At 33.5% G+C, this 18,196-nt stretch overlaps 1 protein-coding gene across 4 annotated transcripts in view; it reads left to right on the top strand.

Moving 5' to 3' along the window:
• Positions 1 to 17,984, top strand: part of LOC119639421 (chondroitin sulfate synthase 2) — a 59,101-nt gene extending 41,117 nt beyond the window's left edge. For all 4 annotated transcript variants that reach the window (XM_038036810.1, XM_038036802.1, XM_038036793.1 and 1 more), the window contains exons 4-8: positions 11,000 to 11,155; positions 11,272 to 11,880; positions 12,751 to 13,062; positions 13,121 to 13,301; positions 17,533 to 17,984. In XM_038036810.1, coding sequence (XP_037892738.1) covers positions 11,000 to 11,155; positions 11,272 to 11,880; positions 12,751 to 13,062; positions 13,121 to 13,301; positions 17,533 to 17,930 — 1,656 coding nt within the window. In that variant the 3' untranslated portion in view covers positions 17,931 to 17,984. The remainder of the gene's footprint in view (positions 1 to 10,999; positions 11,156 to 11,271; positions 11,881 to 12,750; positions 13,063 to 13,120; positions 13,302 to 17,532) is intronic.
• The last annotated feature ends 212 nt before the right edge of the window (positions 17,985 to 18,196 follow it).

Raw genomic sequence — 18,196 nt, 5'->3', positions numbered from 1 at the left:
AGCGATTAAATTATTTAAATTTCGTATGAAACTTGTGAACGGAGTCGATGACAGTTGAATACATTTTAATTATTCAAAAACTATGCATAATATGTATGTATGTATGTATGTATGTATGTATCATAACTGTTATTATGAAAATAATTGAAATTTAATCCCAAATTCAACGTGTGTTCGAGCTAAAATATACATAACGAATTGTAAAAATAATGCTTAACCAAAGTTCATGATGTATTCGTTTCGTTGATATTATTACAAAAATGTTTGCCTTAATACGGTTCGTATCACTAGATTGCGCTGTTAATTACAATCAATTTCTTTAAGGGCTGGATTATTTACAGTTTGCTTAAATTTGACAGTATTCTTACCTTAACTATTTTTTTCTATTCAAATATTCTACCTATATAAGCAAGTTACCATAATTGATTTCTTTTCCGCTAATCTTTTTTCATCGGTCGGCAGCTGCAAGTCGCGTCATAAATTTGCAATTGGTTTTTTCTTCAAATCAAAAAGTTAGTTGGAATGAAACTAGATTTGGGAGATTGCCATTTCAATCCACATCATGCTCACATATAAAGAAAATTGTAAAGTGACTAATGTTGTATCATTTATTAGACGCAATATTTTTATAGCCACCATTGATTGAAGGATGAACGTACGGTCAGTTTGTTAAAACCCAGCAAGAAGCTTTAAAAGTAACACAAAGCATATATATATTTTTGATCAATACCAAATTGTGGTTCGATTTAAGTAAGTCTATCCGTCCGTTTAATGAATGTCCGTGACAAATATACTCGTGGCCGTAAACGTGAAGCTGCTTTAATTAGAAATTTAACAGAAACACGAGAAGTTCTTGCACGCAAGAGCAAATGAACATAATCGATCGAAGAACACACACAATACCACATAAACTGAAAACACCACTCTTTCCAAATTAAAAAAGAAAAAAAAAGAAGCATTTTCTTGCTCGTTGCTCACGAACGCCATATAGTGTACGCGAAAAAAGTTACAGTTGTACCTGCTGTAGTTTGTGATAACGAGCTAGGTAATCCGATATTAAAAAATATCATTTTTTTTTTTTTTGTCAAAAAATTTGTAACGACCCGAAAGAGACTTCAGAGATTCCGTCAAGCATACACGAGATGTATTCAAAAGAAAAAACAGAATGCTCATAAGTGCTACAAACTCTTCGCAGGAGGCCGAATAAATGTTAATGACAATCCTCACCCTGAACTCCCCAGCCGATAAAAGCAGTGAAAAAAATTGTTATGAAGAATCGTCGAATCGCTATTGAAGACGTTGCTGAGAATGCAACGTGTGCTCCGAAATTGCTAAATTCTGACGAAAAGAACCATCCCATAAGCATCGCTCGAGACCTGTTGAATGATGTCAACGACCATTCAGATTCGCTCGGAAGGGTTATAGCCGGTGAAGAAACATGGGGGGGATACGGTTATAATGTCAGAAGTATAAAATCAGAAGGGCCGAACACGCCAAGTTCGGTTAAACGTGAAGGTTTCGCTTACTCGTTTTCTTCAATTGCAGTGACATTGTGGGCACCGTAAGTTCTTGCCAAAAGATCGCGTGGTCAATAAAGGATATGCGCCGTTTACGTAACGCATAACGAAAACAATGTCCGGAATTGTGGAACAGCGAACCATGGGTATTACTCCAGGACGGTACGCCTGCTTACACATAATTGCTTGTTTGTACTTTGGCCAAACACAACAATTTATTCTCTACGAACTCTTTCGGCTCCTAAAACTGAAAGGATCCATACAAGTGCGATTAATGAGAGAATTACTGCATGGTGGAAAAAAATTCAAGGCAATACCGAAAGGCGCATCTCAGAAGTGTTTTGGGGATTGAAAGAAGCGGTGACACAAGTATATTATATCTAAGGGGACTTGCTTAGGGTGCAAAGAAGTTATTAATGAATAAATATTTTTCGAGAAAAGTAAAAACTCATTTGTTTTTCGAAAAGACATTGAATATTCGATCGTGTAACCATCTCTACGTTATATCAGCAGCAAACCTATCATTCGTAAAAATAAAGACATTGTCTTGAAATTTGGCAAAAACATTAAAAGTTCTTGCACGCAAATGGACATTGAAAGTGAGGTTAAATCGAAGGATATCCCTACTGAGCCCCTTCTGGGCTTTTTGCTCGTTACTCATAAACTGCAGTGAAGACACGATAAAAATTTTCGCGCATATTTGGCAAAAAACAACGACCCATTAACACTATAGAGTGCATTTTTTTTTTTTTTTTTTTTCAAGTCCTTCTTATGATATATATGACGGCGAGTGCATAGGAGTTTCGTTCACAGTTGTACATAATTTCTTATTTGTTTTAACTAACTAGTATATATGGTCAATTAATTTTAATTTCCATTAAAAATCGTACAATCTTTTAACCAACAATTGTTGTTCACTTGCTTTAAAGTGTATGCGAAACAATTATCATAAAATGAGTTAATAGCAAAAACTATTTGGTGTGCATGTAATTATTCACATTATAAAAAGAGTAATAAAAAAAAAAAAAAGCTATAATTATCACTAATTATTTACTTTTATAAACTTTGCTCTTAAATACAGGGATGAATAAATCTATTAAAAACGCCAATAGCGTCTATCGATCATATATTGTAATGCGTTGAAAACTTCATTTGAGCATTTAATCAAATAATGTTGCTAATGTCAGAGGCAATTATTTCTTGAATTGATAAAACCTTAGACTTTGTAACATTTTCCGCATTCAGCCTTTTTTAGCTAGCTAGCTTAGCAGTTTTGAGAATTAACAATCGAAAATTACTGCTAATATGAGTTCTGCTCCTACTTCTTCTTCAATTTGCGGCACGAATCAACCTATCGGCAATAGAACATTACTTAAGTTCCATGCTGTTACTAATGCGATTTTATGCGAGTTAAAATTGTTTTGTTTGGTAACCGCATTCGGTGAAAGTTGCGCATACTCCGATAGTACTAGAACACTCGCATCTCCTAAGCCAGAAAATTTAAACTTGTTTCATGCATCGTTTCACGATCATTCAAGCTGTCTTCCTGCCGACTGAAGCCATCGACCGTGCGCCGCGCGTTCGCCAGATATGATTTCAAACTACAATTTTCCATTAAATTAAAAATGTATAAATAAATAAAATAGAAAACCAGTTGGAAAAAAAACTTAAGAGAGATAACCAAAGCGGCTTTCAATATTCCCGGTTACTGCACGAATTTTAAGGTTTTACGCGTTGCGCTGTACTTGGATAGCTGCCAAAGTGGATTGACTATCTGCCCCTATCGCCCAGGCCAGCTTGTTCGCTGACAGTGTATTGATAAACAGAGCCTTCGGTTGCTTCAGTTGGCTTCCTCACCATCTTACACGCTCATCGCCTGACTCTTCTAGTAACTCTAGGCCTTGTTAGTGGTAATAATTCTTACAATAATTTGCTAGGTATTCAATCAATGATAACACAGCTCAGTTAACTCTATTGTTCCTTCATAATCCATCAGCCTAATAGCTGATGACTTGGCCTGAGATTTGCCATTGTCCAGCAATAGTAAATTGTAAGAGTTTCGTTTGCCAAGCAAAGAGAGCTACACTACCTAGCTTTCACAAAATAAGGGTTCGGATGCGTTCTTACCGCAAGCAGATCCCTGACCGTATGAATGCAATGAATTCATTGGGCAAACTGCGACATTTATATTATCAATAGCAGGACCGACGGCTACACGAACGCATAAATTCATTGAGAGTAAACGGGCAGCGTACGGTGTCTTTGCGTCCAATCCATAAGATGCGAATGGAATCATTGCACCAGGCCAGGACTAAAACCAATTTTTTCTAGCTTTAAAATTGCAAGATCACTACAAGCTTTATCAAACGACTCGTTAACGCCGGCATAGATAGCGTCTCTCTGCATGCCATTTTTTCCAGCAAATTTCAAAAGATTATTAACCGTGGAAAACTATGCCGGTACGCTGGGCAAACTGATTTGATAAGAATAACGAGCCTATTTGTCACAACTTCTTCAATGACTTAAGCTACTACGGAATGTTTGGTAATACCTGTAGAATTTCCAATGGAGTTTTTACTGCCGAACTTATGGAACGATAGAACCTACCTACATTCCCAGATATCTAAGAGTACACTACTTGCTGGGGACAAATTAAAAAATTTCAATGACCAGCTCCTTAACGAGAACACCGAGAGAAATGCCATCCAGATCAGAAATGTAGGAAAACTTTACCCTACCGGATGCTTCTACATCACCGAAATGCCTATGCACTGGTATACAATAAACTCTCCTTTTCGAACTCACAAACCTATGAAAACTTTTCTCACACATTTTCATGCAACACTACTGCTGTTTGGATGACAGCTATCTCCTGCAACATAATTTTTCGATTGTTGAGAATAATTTTGCAAAATCTTTTTAATGTGTGCTAGCACATCTCCTTAAATGGACGCTGTGTTCAATATCAGTGATTTAATATTAAAGAGAATAAAATAAATAAAGAAAGTTCTTTCATATTCTAATCGCAAGCTTGACATAGCAGCGTCCTTCCAATAGGTAATAATGACACGAATACCGTACACGAGCTATGCACCATTTGCACCATATCTTCCAAAACATTTTTTTATTTCAAACTTTTTGTTCAACGGTTTCGTTCACTTTAAAAGTCTGACTTTGCTTTCAAATAAAATAGGAGGGTAGCCACGAAGTGTCGGCTTATACTTTCTTTTAACGATCCGCTCAAGATTGAGAGTAAAATGTGAATTGTAATAGATTAAAAAGTGAAAAATGAATTGTATTAAAGATTCGTTTTTAAGGAAACTTTCACTTAGATGAATTAAAAGTTGAAAAATAATTATTTTCTCACTTTTATCACTTTCGTGCGACTAAACATAAAATGTCTGGAGCACTTAATGCTTTAATGCTTTTTAATGCATTTTTTTTTGTAAACGCCAAAAACTGTTATACACAGTCACATAAAAATGAAACTGGGACAACATTTATTTTCCAACTTTTAGTTTGTTTAATTTTTTTTTTTTTTTTTTTTTTTTTGTTTAAAATTTATTTAAAAGAAAACTTTATTGTCAATTTCAAGAAATTTAAAAAAAAAAAAATCTCGCGCTTTTGACTGCCTCCTCATCTATTATATACCTTTTGCTTCCATTTCCTTTCACAACACCTTAGCTGCATTACTAATACTAGATAGTGTTCTTTCCGTTCTAAAGAAATAACTGTTTTCTTAAATCCGTTATCAAAACGCTTATTATACATTTTTCATATGTGAGTAACGCTTACGTAAGCTACATAATATAATTGAATTATAATTAGGATATCGAAATGGTTTGGAACTGCAGATGAACTCAATAAATCGATGGAAAAGTTCGTTTCCAGTTACTAAGAAACCATGCAGGAGTAAAATTGAACATCTCTGCACGCTTTTTTTTAGCATGCGATGCTGCCGCACAATTATGCATACGAAAACAAGTAAGAACATTATAGTCGGACATATAGGCCGACCATTAAATACCCTACGCGACATTATTTAACGCAATTCGTATTTTTAAAAATTGCATCTTGTTTCTATATAAATTTTTCAAGTGCGTACTTGTGGACAGAGATCAGACGGACAGACTGACTTAGATGAATTCAGCTAATGATTCTGAATCGATCTGCATAATGAAAGGTGGGACCACCTTAAGCCCTTTTGCGGGTTCAATATGACCGCACTAAGTTAATATACCCGGTATCGCAAGTGGTGTAGGGTATAATCATAACTTTGAATATTGCATAGTGGTGGTATGCTGTAAACTCTGCTTTTTGTTAATACGATCGTCACTTTACCTTGGCTTCGAATATCGTACGTGCATGTATATACATATATACATAAAGATTATTCATTCATAAACAATATTTGATATATTACTAATTGTGTGCGCAAAGATATTTAGTCTAAGTTGAACACAACAGCTTATCTCTCAGTTATAGTTGTTATAACCATTATGGAGCTATATAAAAATTGATAAGTGTATTTAGTGCATAAAAAAATGCATAGGATTGACAAAAAATTAAATGTATTAAGGGGTTAGCATGAGAATTACAAAAAATGTATTATTTATTTTTTATACGGTACACCGCTTGTGGTGCATGCGTATATTAAGCTTGTGCGGATTTATGCAACATCCAGGTGGACTCGAGATAGATCCAGCTATTATTATGCCTACCGATCAATACAGAACCCTGTTTGAATTTGAATGCAAAGTCATTTTGTGAATCGATCCAAGCTTGTCTGTCCGTCCGTCTTTTTTTTCGTGTGTTCCACCTTCAGGCCACGAATTTTGCCATGCGTCGGACTGAGAAGCCACACTATTGAAAACGATTCAGATCGAAGCACTTTTTCGACCACTTGCCATGTTACGCTTGTTACGAAGTGGTGTAGGGTAATTTTTGGTGAATAGTGGCCCACCATACCCTTTGTACTTGTTCATCTAATAGTGTAACATGTCAAAAATGTTCTACTAAAGCTTCAAGTGAATTGTAGTAAAACTCTGTTAAAATTTTTCTCTTGTATATAATTAAAAACTTAAATTAAGAAAATATGTTTTTTCTTCTAAGGTTTAAAAAATTATACTATCCACTTTGATTTATAGAACATTAAAGAAATTGGAAATAAATTCTAAAGCAAAAAAAAAAATAAATAAATGAATAAACTGAAAATCATTTCATGATAAAAATTCTTCTAATATGTCTGTCCTTCAGAAATATTTTGTTTTTTGCTGTTTTCTTCAAAACTACGTCGCTCCTCGGGTATACTCCATTAAATATGGCTATAAATTACGGTTCGAATATCATAATAAAAGCTGACATTCAACTTTGTCTTCATGTACAATGCAATGGTTATGCAATAGAAAGCTTACGCTTAGTTAGAGTGATACGTCCCTAGAGTGCTAATACCCTTCCGTACACTTCTGAGGAAAACTCTTCAATTTGATTATGCATTTCTTGATAGCGGATCTTAAGTAAGCGAATCTTAGCAACTCTAAGATAATAAAATAATTGCCTTTTCTTTTTTTTTATATTTATTAAATAAATTATTATTACATAAAAAAAAATTGGTTTTTTTTTTTTTTGCATATTTTATTAAATAAACATGCGACCATTTTATTGGCGTTAATATTAATCTCGACGTTACTTGAAACGTAAAGGAAATTAAAGATCCGGGCACATGTCCATCTCTTTGTTAAATAACCAAATGGATTATGCATGAATGCATAGAATGCATGTAAAATTTCATTAAGTATTTAGGCTTAAATTGCAAACAAAAACTCAACGCAGCAAGTAAGTGCGAAAAAACTCTTTAATCTCACGTACGCGCGCCTTACGGAATGCAAAAGAGAAAATTAACGTCCAATGTATGTGTGTGCGAATGCGTAATCATGAATGTATTATATGTTTTTTTTTTTTTTTAATTCGTTTAAAATAATTGGATATAATTTGTTTTGCGAATCGGCAGACAGATGCTGCAGATGAAAGCAGTTCTAAGTGGAACGTAAGAACGGCAACGAGACAAGAAACGCATCGTACTTATATTCTTTCGCGCTTGAGCATTTTGTTCTACATTTAAACAAAAACTTGCGCAAGTTTTCAAATTTAACATATAACATGTTTTATCGCAAGGAAGAGTGCATACTGCCATACTGCCACATTTCAAATGTATATGCTACGAGTACGAGAACGTCTTGGAATTTGCAACTAATTGCAGTAGCCATTACCAAGATTAGTATAAAAAAGCCTATTGATAGATTAGCGATAGCTATAATTTTACCGAAACTTAAATTTTTTTTGTTCGTAGTTCATCGTCAATCAAGTCAGATTTACATTCTTATAAGGGGAGGCATGAACATTCATTCAATAGGCTGACTGGTGGTCTAATGTCAAATCAAACTAAAGCAGAGACCTTAACGTTATGCCCCATTTTACAATAAATTGGGATGATCATTGAATTATCAGCAACGAAACGATATAGAATATAGAATATCTTAAAAATAAGTAAAAAAATTATTAAATGCTTGTATGTATTGTGATCATTTTTTTTCACTTGAAGAAGGCATTTATTGGGAAAAATTGGTACAATGTATGTTAATTAAAATATTTTCCATTATTTTTTTTCAACTTTTTTTCATCTTTCTGGCAAGATGGCCATACCATGTCGAAAGAACAATATTGATTTGGCAGCGACTCAATCATCGACCCAATTTCGCAGTATTACTTCAATACTTCGAAACCGCGTGCCAGCCAAGTCATGTTAAATCGATCTGAACATGTCGTAATCAGAAGTCGCTATATATGGTGAGTACGCCGGATGCAACAGAATTTCCCATTCGAGCTAACAACTTTTATGACGTGTGGACGATCAAGAGGGTCATGCAAGAAGATGTCTTTGCGCCTGTTAACCGCTATTGCTGATCTTGCTAAGCTGTTCGAAAGTACTTTGATCGTTTGAGCTGGGTCTTGCAATTCATTGTCTTCGAAATTTTTTGGTTCTCCAAGCTGTTGTTTGCCGCCATGAACATCAGCTTCACCACTTTCCAACCATTGAAATCGAAACCGACAGTTGAGTTATGATGGAACAACATCACCATAAGCTTTCAAAAGTGTTTGATGCAATGTGGCACCAGATTTCTTCAAATCAAACATTGAAAGTAATGAGTGTCGAGAACGCAATTTTGAGCGTTCTATGATCAGCGTCTGTGTACATTGAATAACTCAACAATACTAAATGGAAAACCGTTATTTTACGTAGAGGAAAGTCAAAATGATCGAATTTAACCATGGTTTACATTGATACTTCGCATTACTTTATTATTTTCACCAATAGATGTCGCTGATCAAAATACATGCAAACACCTATTCTATTTTTCTGTGACCAAACCTTTCAAACTCGATCGCCAGAAAAGCTCAAGAAAAAACAAAAAAAAAAAAAAAAAAAAAAAAACTAAAGTTAATTACTCTATAATGTTGGGTGAGCACTTTTATTAAACGCAATTGGAAATTTTTTTCGTTTACCTTTTGTAGTTTATGAGCAACGACCAAGCAAAGATATTCACAGTTTATGTTACATTGTGCACGTACAAGGCTCATTTTTCAATTTCAGCCTGTGTGTAAGAAATGTGAATACTTCTACTCAAAATTTGACATCGAGATCTTAGCTTTTCTGATTCGAGCCACAGATATATCACAAACACTCGTGCTTATGTCGATTCAGAATTTGATGATGATCAAGAATGTACATAGTTTATGGCGTCTCTAAAGCCTCCTCCTGAGTGTTTCAAACGTTTTAACAAGTGCAACATTAAAAAAAAAAAAAAATTAAAGTGCTTTTAACAGAAAGAAAGCAATTGTGCGACGCTTTTGATCAGCAAATAAAAAACTTTCGATCGTGTTAAGAAAGCTAAATATTTAAATATCTCTAATGGTTTTTAAGATATTCAAGTACAGTCTACTCATAGTTCTGAAACGAGTCAACGAATGATAACTGGATAAGTGGATTATTCAATGGAATATTTTATTTGAAAAATATCAATACAAGTTAAGAAAGGGTGAAAAACGAATACCAGAGTTAAACTGAAAGCTGGATTGGCTTTAAAAGCGATCAAAGTTTTAGCTGAGCGGAACTACAAAAATATTTCATTTTTCGAGCTCCTTCCAAGCAATGAAACAATTAATTTAAATGCAGACCACAAGATCTGACAAATCTCTATAACAAGATAATGCCCTAAACATTATTGCTAATGCGTTGAAAATTTTTTGAGCTTGATTTCTTGCAGATGTTGTACTACTCTTAAATCCTCGATACATGGTTGCCCTTGATATCAAAGTTTGCAAAAGTTTTTATACGTCGAAATCGATGCAAGAGTCGGTAGTTACCTTCATACAATTTTTCGCCAAAAAAAAAAAATGACGAGAACTTAAGTTCAATGAACGCGCGTAATAATGAAGTAGCCAGCAAATGACAAAATGTAACTTAATTCCTTGTGTTTTAAAAAATGCAAGAAAATTATATTAGTCTTCAGGCTTATCTTCGATACCCATCGTTTCGTAGAATTTATTTATAAGTTATAAGCTAACGATATTAAATATTTTTAATGTTTACCGTTTGTGGGCAATTTTCACCCCGAAATCCTCCAAAATCGATTTTCAAATATACATATCCTATATAGTCTCTCTAATGCTTAACGAAAACGCTAAAACCTATCTTCTGGTGGGACTTTATTTCAGAAATATTCGCTGGCCGGAAGGGTGATAATGTATCATCCCGATATCTAAAGATTTGATTTACAAGTTATTCACTTAACTCTCGTTTACTTTAGAATTAAATTATTTTTGTTTTTTTATTAAATTAAGTAAAAGATGTGAGTGCATGCATCCCTTGCGTATGTTTTTTATCTGGAAGTTAGAAATAAAAATTATTTTTTTTCTCAAATTAACTTTAAATGTTACTTAAATTTTATTTGAATATTTTAAATTATTCCCTAACGAACACAGACATTCATTAAACGTCTTTACTTTATTTTGAGGAAATTTATAGTGTCTGGCTCTTTATGGACGTGTGCGATAGTGGCAATTTAATATGATACAATATATATATGCATGTTGGCTTCATCTGAATGCCTGTATAAATATATACATGTGTATGAATGCGCATATGTATGTATGTATGTATGTATGTATGTATAAACCGTTTAACGCAAACACTAATACAAATATGTTTTTAAATTATTTGTTTGTTCACACTGATGGCTTTGTTGGAATAAAATGGAAATTATTGTTGACAGAAAGCAGTGTACAAGCACTACCTATATATATATATATATGCCTGTGCATATATATGTATATAATTACATATTTCTCCACATTTGGTGACAACATGGGTGCTCGTTATATGCACAAAAATCATAAAATATTTTTGCTTTTTCGTATTTTAGGGTATACAACAAAAAACATATGCATTGAAACCTACAGCAAAACTGTTTAAAGATTTAAATATACTGGCGAAGGATGCAACATTTCATAATGCCACCACTATATATCCGGTAACAAATACAGATGATTTCTATCGTCTACATGCCTATTTTTCAAAGGTAAGCCTACTTTTCGAACGTATCGGAACTTAAACTAATCAACAATTATTATTTATTTTCAATAATATATATATGTGTATATACATATATATATATATATATATATTTACTTATAGCACCATTTGGAAGTGATTCAACGTCTTAGTAACAATTTAGAACTGAAATCATATCGTATTGCCAATGGTACCATATCGAATAACATATTAGAGATTCGATGGCCGTTGGGCGTGCCTTTGCCAAGCACCCCCGAAACACGACACGATATACTTACTTGGCATTTGCTAAATCGCTCTCATATATTTTTACCTAACGACGCCAATAATATTGAACCTCTAAACAGTATTGAAGCCCTCGATCTCGATAAAGTGCTCGAATTAACAAAACAATATGCCACATATAAATATTCCACGTTACAATATATGGGTATACATACCATTTATAGACGTTTTGATGCTACCCGCGGTATGGATTATCAGTTACATTTAAATTTTCGAGAAACGGGAAAATTTGCTTCAATTAGTCAAACTGATACGTTAATGAAGAGTTTTCAGATTATAAAGCCATTAGGCCGCGTCGAGGTGGTGCCCTCGCCTTATGTCACGGAGAGTACTCGTATAGCCATATTAATACCCACATTTGAGCATCAAGTTGAATACGCTCAAGATTTCATTAAACATTATGAAAGCACTTGTATGCGTAATCAAGACAACACATTCCTATTAATGGTAAATACAATTACTACGTAAATCATATCGAATGTTCATAGACAGGCGCCTCTCGCATAACGCTTTTCCAATATAATACGGTGAAAAGTTTCCGATTATTCTAGCATGATTTCAAAGAATCGATTTGTGTATTCCGTTAGATTGTTATTTCAATGGCTTTTGACTTTTATTTTTATAAGACAAAAAGAAAAAAAAAAAAAAAAAATTGAGAATAAATGAAATTAGCTGTAATTTGAAAATTAGTCTTGTGATCGTCAATATTATTTTTTAATTGTATATTTTTTTAATTCACGAACAGTAATTCGATGGTCGCGGATTTAGATCTCAAGTGCGGTAAAGTTTTCAATACACGCGAGCCTATGATCTACTTTGTAAATTTGTTTACCAAATACATAGAGAATAAATAAATAAAATAAAAATTTTTAATTTTTCTATTTCATCATAATTTTGAGTTGAATGGTTTGGTTTTTTTTGTATAAAAACTTGTAATTAGTTTATTTTTTCGTTTACATGGATGTTTCGAAAGAAATTTAAGTTATCATAAAATTTTATACCTTAAGGCTTGCTTTCGCTATAATACGGTGCAAATTGCCATTACTTAGGCAGGCTTTCAAAGTCTCGCATAACGCGACCTTTTATACAACACGATACACATTGCCTTGATATACATTATGTCTAAGCTCAAATTATATATACATATATATATATATATATTCTTCTATATTATAACATATTTCAAATGAATAAATAAAAAAGTTTCGTATAATATGGTTTCGACACAGCACGATATGAATTGATCGCGTTATATGAGGGACGCCTGCATATATACACATGTACATGCATTTAACTTTTCTATATTTTTTCCTACAGATATTTATGTATCGCTTTGACTCTATAAGTAAAGGTGATACAGATCCTTTTAGAGATATTAAAACGCTTGCCTTAGATTTATCGGCTAAATATAAGGCGGACGGCTCACGTATTGCTTGGGTTTCCATACGTCTGCGACCAACGCTAAGTAATTCAGTTCCTGATGATCATGTAATGTTGAATTCATTATATGGTCATAATGAAATTTTAAGTATTGCCGTTGCCGATCTTGCCTTACCTAAAATAGGTCTTGAAAGCCTAGTATTAATGGCTTCAAATTCCATAACCTTTAAGCCTGATTTTTTAAATCGAGTAAGTAATTTTCATTCGTCAAGGTAATATTCAAAAACCAATTTTTATTAATTTATAGGTACGCATGAATACGATACAAGGCTTTCAGATATATTCACCGATTGGTTTCATGCTTTATCCATGCCGTTTAGCAAGCTTTTGTAAAGACTGCGAAAGTTGCGATGTAAGTCAAGGCAGCGGTTATTTCGACAAATGGAATTATGATGTTATATCATTCTACAGTCGAGATTATGTACAAGGTAAGAAGCCTTTATAGGGAACGTATTCAAATAGTAAGTGAAAAATAAAAATTTGCTTAGAAAAACCATACTGGAATAACGTTATTTTTAAGATTCGGTGAGATACATTTTTAACATACTGCACGGAATTTCCACATTCAATGTAGAGATCGCAAGTTTTCAGATATTTCAACGAAGAACTCTGAGTTGGTTTGGTCCAAAGACAAACCCTATTAAAAATGAATAGGAAAAGAACGCTTTTACGAACACTCTTCGTACAATGTCGGAAAAATTCCTTGACTAACAGGACTTTGGCATACTTAGTTGATGTGGCAACTCCCTTAGTTAGCCACGCCGACAAAAGGTGAACCTTTTTATATGGCAATAAGATCTAATTTTTAATGTTTTACGATAGGAACTGATCCGTGATAGTAATTTGATATAAAACTTCACTATACCATCTTTGCAATAATTAAGTCTATTTTGAAGACTCATATTCTTTCTTTACGTCTTCACATAGCGAGAAAGTCGAATATGTAAGACTTTATGAAACTAGATGATAAATAAAAAAATTTAATTCGCCCTATTCGGACAAACTGAGTTGAAGCTTTGCACCCGTTGTGATAAAGTACAAGTTTTCTCATATTATCACCAAAATAAATGAAGCATTATAGTAGCCAATGCTATATAGAGTCTTGCCCAGCCATAATGTTTTTAATTGTTTCATTAGTTGCTGCAACTTTTGTCACATCTGCAGCTTAAAATGTATAAATATATTTAAAACGAACTCAGTAAAAGTTATGTCGCATGGTTGAACTGGTCGAACTGTTTTACTTTGCCTTGAAAAATATCGAAAAGGATCGTACGAAAATTTTAGTAAATGTTTACGTAAGAGGCTGGGATGTTTATATTTTTTTTTTTTATCAAGAATTCATTTATTTTCATGTTGATAGTTAGTACGAGATATTTAACGCAAGCTGTATTTCCATTTCTTCCTTTTTTTTAAGGCTTGACAGTAGTCTCTGTCAAATTTCATGTCAATATTTTCAGTAGTTAATTAGATGTGTTTGTTTATTTTGCATCTAAAAGTGAAGATTTCTCGTTGCCGAGTCTAATTCTGTGGACAATTATGGAAAGGTATAAATTAAATTCAAAAACTGATAGTTGCTTGGCGAATAGCTTCAGCCAAATGATGTATTATGTTAAAATGTCATTTTCACGAAAATGCCACATTTAATGATTAATGCCTTCGCATTAAACCAAGTTGACCTTCTAAGAAACCAAATTCCAATAAAAAGAAAAGGGGATTTTATGTACTCATGCATAATGGTGCACCTGCCACGTGCAGCTGGCGATTGTCGAAAAGATTAACAACGATTAGGAGAACATTTCGCGGGAAAAAAGATTAACACAAAAATGTCTCGTAACTTGCTTACAAAAAGGTACATAAGTCGAATATTTGCGAAAGGCAAAGACAATTGAGTCAAGAGAGTTAAATCGAAATATTCAACCGGACAAAACCAGAAGTATTTTGAATACAAGTTCCTGTAAATAAATTGCAAATAGATCTCCTAAGAACTATAAATAAAATGTACAAAGGCAATTCAATGTCCCGAAGTTAGTCTTATAAGGAATGGCTATGTAATAAATTTGAATGTTGGCGAGCTGATATTTTATTTATGAGAAAATTCCCTATGAATCTTTCCCAAGTGTGAAGAATATTTCCTAAACTGCTCGGCTTCAGAACGCCAAGTCGATCTGCCTTTTGACAAATGTCAATTTGAGCTCGGCATGAGGCAGTCCGTAACAATGATACCAAGAGGATGGAACGCCTTTGAGCTTTTAGCGGATTAATACGCTTGTTGAATTGCTTTGTTTTTTTTGAGAATTGACTTTATTCAATTCTTACCTGGCTATTTATAGATAAATTATTACACTAAATTATGCTAACGTAAACAAATAATAATTGTTTTAGTTTGGGCGCCTGGGATCGTATTGCATTACGAAATGCAATACTCAGCCAGGTGAAGTGTGACATAATTTTCATTTTTCTTTTTAGCAAAAGAATTATGCTGAATTTGCATTATTCTGTCGCACTTCAAAGTCGACGCATATTACGGTATTGCAATCACACTACCAAGTGGAAATCACAAAAGATAGTTTATAATATTATATCTTTATAACAGTTTACAAAGCACCATATCACGATAATCGAAGCAAAATTGAACTTAATACTTTTTGAATATAATGAAAAATATATTTTTCATAGACATCATCCAAAAATCATGTCCTAATGGATATCTAAATTCGTCTTTAATGCGCGGGTCGAAATATCCCAATCCTCAGCGAAAGCATGTGATTCTGATGTTTGTTTACGATTGAAATTCTTATTTTAATATCAGTTCTTTAAGTTGATCTGAAAATCTGTTCAAAAAACCGGCATGAATGGTGTTTATGGTTCCGATACTGTAACAGCCAATTATGTGCAATTTTGGTTTCGTAGATTCCGTTCAGGAATTTTTGATGTTAAAGATGCACCTCGCACAGGTCGGCCGGTCGTCGAAAATGTCGATAAAATCGGAGAAATGATCGAAATTGACCGGCATGTTAGCAGTCGTAACATCGCCCAGGAGCTAAAAATCGACCATAAAACACTTTTAAACCATTTACACAAAGCTGGAGACAAAAAGAAGCTCGATGTTTGGGTGCCACACCAATTAACAGAAAAAAACATGATGGATCGAATTTCCATCTGCGAAGCCTTGGCCAAATGGAATGAGATAGACCCATTTCTTAAACGGATGGTGACTGGGGATGAGAAATGGATCACATACGATAACCCTGTGCGAAAACGATCGTGGTCAAAGAGCGGTGAAGCACCACAAACGGTGGCGGCCAGGAAGGTTTTGCTATGCATTTGGTGGGACTGGAAGGGGATTATTTATTATGAGTTGCTTCCATATGGCCAAACGCTAAATTCTGATCTCTACTGTCAACAACTGGACCGTTTGAAGATAACGATTGACCAGAAACGGCCAGAATTGGCCAACAGGAGAGGTGTCGTGTTCCACCAGGACAACGCTAGGACACACACATCTACAGTGACTCGCCAGAAACTTCGGGAACTTGTTTGGGAAGTTTTAATGCATCCGCCGTACAGTCCGGACTTGGCACCAAGCGATTATCATCTTTTCCTGGCATTGCAAAATTTCTTTAATGATAAAAAATTCCAATCTAGGGAGGATTGTGAAAATCGACTACTAGAGTTTTTTGCAAATAGAGACCAGGACTTCTATGAGAGAGGCATTTTGAAGTTACCTTTAAAATGGCAACAAATCATACAACAAAACGGTGCATATTTGACCCAAATCGGACAATCCGAAGCATGTTAAATAAAGTCCTGAAGTTCATATAAAAATAATGGATTTCTTTTTCCCCAAACTAATATGTTCCTTAAGTTTATCGCACTAGGTTGGAAAAAATAGCCATGTTTCCATGCTGTACCAGCTTAAACGAAAATGCATTATTTAAATAATAAGAAAAAAAAAAAAAAAAATTATATTCGAAAAATATGAAAAAATGCCAACATTGCAACTATTCTCGTAAATTATATTTGATTTAAGAAACTTTGTGGCACGTAGTATAAGTGAATTCAAAAAAAAGGAACCACTTAATCTATATTTCTATAGATGGAGAGTTACATAGAGGTTTCTCAATGTATACACTTTTGAATGATTATTCAGTATTTAAATGAAAAAGTTTAATTTTCGCGCGAAACAAGGCAGTCAGACTAGTATTAGTAACTAATAGTTCGATTAACTTAAGGGAAATCTCCTTTCCTACAAACTATTATTTTAAAGGTAGAGTGTAAAAAAACCGAATAAAAGGAATTATTGCAATTGTTGGAGTTAAGTTGCATTTTACTTTGAAAAGTCGTTGACAGTGCCAAGAACCTATACATATATATTGCTATGTTGCTAGAATTACGTAAACCTGCTGCCGTAAATTGTGAAGATTGATTAAAATTATGAATTCATTTAGATGAGTAGAAAAGGTTAGATCTAGCATTCAGTCTTACTTTGTCAATTCGTTCGGCATTAGTGCTTTCGTTTTATTTATTTATTTTTTTTTTTTTCAATTTATTTAGTTTTGTTATTATTTTCCTTTTAATTTATTTTAAGTTTTAATTTTATTTCTCTATATTTTTTTTTAATTTTATTTTGTTTTTCACATTTTGTTTCTTACATTAAAGCTCGTAAACTAGTAGAGACATCTTTGCCTATAATGCGCATGGATACCGATATTGAACGCTTGTTTACTCGTGCTGACAAAAGCATTAACAACATTTTGGATATGTTTGTATCATCAAAAGTGTCAGTTCATATATTACGCGGTGTAGAACCAAATTTACGTTATGGTGGTGGCATCAGGCATTTCGTTGATAAACACAGACGAGAAAACGGCAACAGCTTAACGCTGCCCAAATGTCTGGCAGCAACGTCTGATGTCAGCGATCGCAATAGTAATAGTAAAAGTTTACCAGAGCCGCTAATTGGCAGCAGTCAACATAAATGCATTCATTTAGCATCCAGAAAACAAATCGGCGATGCCATCATACGTTATGAAGACAAAAGTATTATACATAAATAAAATTTAGTTATATATATCATAGGGATATGCATACGTATAAAGTATATATATGTATATATTTTGTAGATAAAAGTTTATTTTAAGAGATTTTTATTTTATTTTATTTTTTTTTTTTTTTTGACTTATATTTCGAAAAAAAAATGTTAATTTATGCACGTAGAATAATAGTATTTGTAAATATTGAAATTATACGCATATCATTTCCGATATGTACATATATATGCGCACATATGTATGTGAATATATAATTATTTACGTATGTCGTT

The sequence above is a fragment of the Glossina fuscipes genome, unplaced genomic scaffold (genome assembly GCF_014805625.2).
Source record: "Glossina fuscipes isolate IAEA_lab_2018 unplaced genomic scaffold, Yale_Gfus_2 0, whole genome shotgun sequence".
In the NCBI taxonomy this organism is placed as follows: Eukaryota; Metazoa; Arthropoda; class Insecta; order Diptera; family Glossinidae; genus Glossina; species Glossina fuscipes.
This window is presented reverse-complemented; position numbering and strand designations above follow the sequence as displayed.